General features: G+C 38.7%; 1 protein-coding gene across 2 annotated transcripts; it reads right to left on the bottom strand.

Annotated features, from left to right (window-relative positions):
* Positions 1–576: 576 nt before the first annotated feature.
* Positions 577–5,664, bottom strand: LOC119629478 (piggyBac transposable element-derived protein 4). 2 transcript variants are annotated; one of them, XM_038015370.2, is made up of 7 exons: positions 5,289–5,664; positions 4,580–4,750; positions 4,006–4,092; positions 3,828–3,902; positions 3,604–3,747; positions 3,442–3,512; positions 577–3,250 (listed from the first exon to the last, which is right to left on the bottom strand). In XM_038015370.2, the coding sequence occupies exons 1-7, from the start codon at positions 5,294–5,296 to the stop codon at positions 1,503–1,505; spliced, it is 2,304 nt and encodes a 767-aa protein (XP_037871298.1). In that variant the 5' UTR covers positions 5,297–5,664; the 3' UTR covers positions 577–1,502. The 2 variants fall into 2 exon arrangements, with proteins under 2 accessions (XP_037871298.1, XP_037871299.1); XM_038015371.2 differs by lacking the exon at positions 4,580–4,750.
* Positions 5,665–6,589: the final 925 nt, after the last annotated feature.

The following is a 6,589-nucleotide window of genomic DNA, read 5'->3' as shown; positions in this document are numbered from 1 at the left end:
ATGAGCCTCTCCAATTGTTCGCCACTGAGCACGATCCTCGGTTTCACTCATCCAGTTCCTGCCAGCCACCCTGCACAGATCATCACTCCACCGGGCCCGAGGGCGTCCTGCACTGCATTTTCCAGTTTGTGTTCTCCTTAACTCAATAATGTTTATTTGAATGATATATCATATATCATTCAAATGTCTATAACACTAATTTATAATTAAAATTAAGTATTTTAAAGGAAATGTGGTTGTTTAACCTTTCGTATGGCAGCGTCCCGGTCCGGTCAGCTATATTATCTGGCGGCCGCCATAATGGAAAAAAAGCCTTGTCTGGCAGAGGTCTATCTTCCCCCTTAATTCTAGAAGATACTTTTTAGAAAAAACTGTAATTAAACTGCTTTATTGTTCAAAACCAGTGCATTATGCTATAGGTTTAGAATCACAAAGGACCAAGCTATTATATTTTATACTAATAATAACTGCAAAGGTGTGAAAATAGTAAATTAATTTAAGTCAAATATGCAGATTTAGATTTTGTTCCAATTTTAGGTGTAAATACTGACAGAAATATTTAATAAAACAACTAAGCGATCATATTTGTATTTAATTTGCTTTGACAAACACTATTTCAAAACATAATCCTAAGAATTACACATCATTCTATACAAAAAAATATCAGTAGAACGTTTACAAAAAATCGGCCGCAGTGGTAGATCTTGCGCCGGATGTTGAAAATAGCTCATGTTACAAGCTTAGTTCTGAGAAATATATTGATCAAGTGAGATTGAAATGTATGTTTATATTGATGTTTGATTCATAATCTCAATTGTGTTAAATATTTACGTCTGAAATATGTAAGATTATAAAGATATTAAGATTCAAATAAAACCTGTGTAAACTAAGAAAAAATAGGTATATTCAAACAATGATCTGTACTGTAGTATTCAATTATTTTTATGAGTTAATAATGTATTTCCTAAAACATGAATAAATTTGCAAAAGGCTTGTAAGATATAAAGATGGTGTTTTCATACAACATTTATTAGAAAATGATGAAATAAAACAACAATTATTTACTAAGATGGCACGCGAAAACGACTGTCTTAACGTGGATGCGACTTTTTACCCTCCGTCTGGCGAATGACCGGGTCCGGTCAGTTACTGTATTTATATTATTTCTGTTGTTTCAGAATATTATTTACTTGTTCTTAGAAAAAAAAATGTATAAAAAGTTTTTTTTTCAGATTATTAAATCAAAAATCAAATTCAAATTCTCTCTCTAAATCAAATTTACTCTTACAAAAAATGTACATACAATCAGACAAAAAAATACTCTTAAGAACTTAAGACGAAAAATTTTAAGACAAAAAATCAGACACAAAATAAACTCTTGAAATATGTCAACAATGTTTTGATAGTCTTAAAAAAAGTTAACATGTAGGCTACTTACAATTGAGAAGAAATAATAATTAACATAGGTACATAAAATTATTTGGCCTTACCCTATTATTATATTAATTGTGAAGTTTCACAAAACATGTGAATACGCACACAGGTTTGTCGCAACCTACGCAATACGTTACCGTGCGCTTGCCGCACACTTTACATGGGTGGCGATGGCGATTTGTGCTGTTTAATGAAGTTAGCCGCGGATATTCGGCGGGGTGATGGCGGCTCACCTCGAAAATGGTATCTTGTACCCTGGCAGAAAAGACATATGGCTGCATTTTTATTGAATGCCTACGCAAAAGGGATTCTACCAGGTTTTTTCTAAAGCCCCTGTGGTCCAAGACCTCCGTGGCGGTCTGTTTATGTATGATATAGGCATTCAACACAGAAACATTAAGTAACCTTTTAAACAATTTCTTGTACCAAATTTGTGTCCTCTTGCGTTCAATTGGGAATGCAGCCAACATCTGATCTTTTTTATCCACGCCACCCATGCAGATGTTGTAGTCACGTATCAAAATAAGTTTTGTTACTCCGTTTTTAGTGGAGACGGCATTGCCATGGTACGTTGAGATCGTCGCTACGCGGTTCTGATCTCTCCATATTATGCAATCGACATCTCCACTGGTATAGCCTACTACTTGCCCGGGCTTCATCTGAGATTTTTTCAGATTGGTCAGTTCCGTCGGGACATACTTGCGGTTTGTCCGCAACGTACCGACACAATCAAACCCAATCGATTTGAGTTTTCGGGCAAGTGCTGGGGAATTGTAGAAGTTATCCATCCACAACGTGTATCCTTTGTGTTCTAAACCTTTGATAAGGTTAAGAACCAACGCCGGTGTACTCGCTGTGAATGGATCAGCCTCTGAGACTGTAGGCGAAGCCTTATGGGCATGGATTTTAAATCGCCATAAATACCCCGTCTGCGACTCACATATTTCGTAAGTTTTTATGCCCACTGCTGCAGCTTTGTTTGGAATAAATTGGTTGATGTTCAACCAACCTTTCCACTGCAGCAGCGATTCATCTAAAGCAATGTTCTGCTTCATTATATATAATTCCGTGAACTTGGAATTCAAATGGCTAATCACAGGCTCCACTTTAAAAAGCTTTGCCTGTGAGGGATCCAGGTTGAGGTTTCTCAAGTTCTCGGAATTATTAAAATGTAAGCACCTGCTGAGTAACTGGAACCTCCTAAGCGACATATATACTTTGAAACCTGGAGTGGAGAAGATGTTTTGTTCCGTATTCCAGTACTCTTCAACCCGGTTCTTTATGACGATTCCCATCGCCAGTAATATTCCGAAGAACACCAATAACTCGTCTACATTGGTTTCTTTCCATTCTGTAATCCTACTGGAGGCCTGTAATTCCCCGCCGTCCAACATTTCAGCAGCTAATTGTTGGGCATATCTATTTGTTTCCTGCACAATAAATTCCATGAACTCCTGGTCCCAAATAAGTCTAAAAATCTCGTAAGGGTCACTTACAGCAACAGTGGGACCAGAGTGTTCCTTAAAAGATTCACGCCTTTCTGTTGGCGGTATAGGAGAGTCAGGGAAAGTTCCCCAGTCAAATTCAAAAAAATGACTAGGCTTCATACCGGTATCACGCGCTGGTGATGTAGGTGCTGAAATGATGGAAGGCGCGGAAGATGTCACAAGAGGTTTAGTTGCCGCCGCCGTGTCAATCTCAATCTCCTCGTCGTCCGGAGTGTCCATCAGTATTCCAGCTGCCCGGGGGATAATCATGGGAACGATTTCGTCGTTATCATTCTGGCTCTCATCATCGCTGTCATCGTCGTCACTTCCTAATTGAATATAATAGTACGGTTAGGTCTTGAGAAAAGTAAGCTTGTGCTTGTGATAACAAAAAACTTTGCGTAAGATGTTATCAATAGCTAATTTGAAATCGCCCTATGCCCTATACTAATTATTTAGTAATTTAGTGCCAACATGCACATAAATTTACATCGCAAATTTACATTTATTAAATTCTTACCATAGTGCAACAAGTAGCAAATTTCAGAGTCTCGTAGCGGTCGACGTAGCGATGAAATAGAATCTCTGTTCCTGTGTAGTACAATAGTATACATTTAGAATCAACACCTTCCTCTCCCATCATCTCATTCTTCTACATTGAAATATGAAAAATACCACTTACGTAGTATCATGTTCTTGGTCTGGGCAAAGCGATCGACGCACACGTTTATGTGACGGCGAAGGACTACGGCTGCCATGTACAGAAATCTGTATATTATATCTAGAAGATGGCGTGCTCGTACCACTGCCGCCACATTCAACGTACCTGAAACATCATAGGTTATAAGTATTATAAAATCAACTATCACGATATTAATAATAAATTATTATGATAAAAAAATATACATTGCCGGTGATGGCGGAATCGCAGGTGAAGACAAAATTACTGGAATGTCCTCTCCGTCAGGTTCATAATTTCGGCTGAAAATAATAATGTATTGTAATATTGACAGTTAGCTAAATGATGATGGTGATAAAGTTGGCAAATAAATCAAAAATAAATTGGGTGAGGATTGATACTTACGGGTTCCATGAACGCTTACTTCGCTCCGTCAATGCCTGCTCTATCGGTTCCCCAGCGGGCAAATCCTCAATTGCAATAAGGTTAAATCTGTAAATACAATCACATTTATAAGACAATGAAGATCGCGTCATGGAGGAGAGGCTTTTCTAGCAGTGGATTCAGGCTAATTATGATGATGAAATAAATGCACATTTACTCATGAGATGCAGTGTCACTACATAAATATAAAAAAACTGGCTAATAAATATAAAAAAACTAAAAAAAGTGCGAGTCGGCCTCGCACACGAAGGGTTCCGTACCATTATTATTAATATCGAGCAAAAAGTAACAAAATATCACCTATGTTGTATGCGAGCCCCCCTTGATAATTATTTTATTTTGTTTTTAATATTGCAGCCACAGAAATACATGATCTGTGAAAAATTCAACTCTCGAGCTATCACAGTTCTTGAGATACAGCCTAGTGACAGACAGACAGCGAAGTCTTAGTAATAGGGTCCCGTTTTTTTCCCTTTGGGTACGGAACCCTAACAAGTACTTAAAATTGAAGTTCCATTAAAAACAAAATACTAACGCGCAACTTGCCGACGGCCTCTGTTCAACAGAAGACCGCGGGCACCCCCTTCCTCTACCTCGTACCCTTCCTGTTCGTGAACCACCACGTGTGGGAAGACTCGAACGACCTCCGCGAGTGCGCACGCCTGTTGCTCTTGCACTGCCTCCCCTCACCCGCAAACTTCTCTCACTATTAAAATCCAATCAAAAGCGCAACATAAGCCACATGCAGTTAACAGGGTGCAGGAAAAAGACATTCAAATTAGTTTTAAATAAAGCGCAAGTGCAAAAGAATAAAGAAAGAAAGAAATAAAAAAAAAGTTTTTCAAAATGATTTGTCAAAGCAAACCAAACACCATATAAAAGTAGATCCAATAGTCTTATCCATATTATGATAGCGAGCGAACAAAATGGCCGCATTGCCCGAAATAACCTAACTGTCATCGTCCCGGTCCGGTCAGTGGAGGGACGCGTGTTATTTTATTCGATATTTCTCTAATTAATGAAAGATTTGAATAAATTTACAATTTGGAAAAGGTTAATAGTTAAGTAATTATTTCATTGTTTCCATAAATTACACAAATCTACCAATATTTGGTGCTAAATGAATGGTTTGTTTGGCCGACATGAGCGTGTGCTAAGCCTGAGTAGGTGTTAGATATCAATGTTTTACCACGAAAAGCGTGTCACAACACGTACAAAAACAAAGAAATATGCTTATTACATACCTTTCCATCGCTTTTTCAAAACTTTATCTCGTTATACTGTCGTCAACCACTTAAAAACACTTGAAAATAGACGCACAAACACTTCCAACTACTCCGCGTTAGCAAGTCCGGAACAATGAGGTTTTTTTTTCTTAAAAACATATGTAAGTTTACTTAAGAAAGCGTCTATATTTTGTCTTTGTTTAACGTTCTAGCAGTTGTATGCGTTAGAACACTGCAGAACGTGTTTTAAAGTGCGCTTTTCGAATGAAAACAGCGGCATCAAATTACTGACCGTTCCGGTCGCCTGCCAGCTAAGCGTTTATTTTATCGTGACCGGAGCGGGAGGCTGCCACCATGGCACATTTTTTCCGATGGCGTCTGCCATAGGAAGGGTTAATATTAAGATGACTTAAGTTATAAGGAACACAATAATAAGGGGTCCGCCAGATAACTTTTTTTTTTTTTAAAATGCTATAAGAGAAAAACGACTGAATATTTTCTCAAATTTCTTTTTTTATTTGAAAGCAAAATCCTTCCGGTTAATAATGAAAAATAATTTCATACAAATGGGTGACTCGGCTAGCCATGCAGTAGCCTACACGATCGGTCCAATTTTTAAGCACATTATCGATTGTGTGCAGCTGTATTTCACCAATGGCTTCACGAAAATTATCCTTTAAAGCGTCAATTGTCTCTGGCTTGTCGGCGTAACACTTATCTTTGACGGCACCCCACAAATAATAGTCCAACGGTGTTAAATCGCAGCTCCGAGGTGGCCAAACGACATCAACTCTGTGGCTGATAATGCGATCTTCAAAAACGGCGCAAATCATCGAGTGTAGCTTCGGCTGTGTGGCACGTAGCGCCGTCCTGTTGAAACCAAATGTTGCCAATATCTTCCTCTTCAATTTTTGTGAACAAAAATTCGTTCAACATGGCCCGATAACGATCGCCGTTGACTGTAACGGCCACTCCTTACTCCTTTTCGAAAAAAAAGGCCCAATTATGTCTCTGGACCAAAATCCGCATCAAACAGTGACTCGTTTTGGGTGCGTCGGCTTTTCAGTGTATGCGTGCGGGTTTTCTGTGCCCCAAATGCGAGAATTTTGCTTGTTTACATACCCGCCAAGATCAAAATGAGCTTCATCTGAAAAGATGATTTTTTTGACAAAATCGGCATCTTCCGTAAGTCGATCGCGGGCCCACTTAGCGAAGCGAAAACGCATTGGATGGTCAGGTGGCGTCAACTCCTGAACCAATTGGACTTTGTATGGCGTCATACCAAGGTCTTTATGCAAAATTCCTCTCAATGATGTCTC

This window comes from Bombyx mori, chromosome 14, assembly GCF_030269925.1.
Source record: "Bombyx mori chromosome 14, ASM3026992v2".
Taxonomy (NCBI): domain Eukaryota; kingdom Metazoa; phylum Arthropoda; class Insecta; order Lepidoptera; family Bombycidae; genus Bombyx; species Bombyx mori.
The sequence above is the reverse complement of the archived record's forward strand: the minus strand, read 5'-3'. Positions and strand labels throughout refer to the sequence as shown.

Bases quoted from the DNA above. Each gene is read 5' to 3' on its own strand.
- LOC119629478 (XM_038015370.2), bottom strand. The intron at 4,093-4,579 runs GTTAGTATTTTG...TTGTATTTACAG, and splicing joins AGGCCGTCGGCAAGTTGCGC to ATTTAACCTTATTGCAATTG. The intron at 3,251-3,441 runs GTAAGAATTTAA...ATATTCAATTAG, and splicing joins TTGCTACTTGTTGCACTATG to GAAGTGACGACGATGACAGC.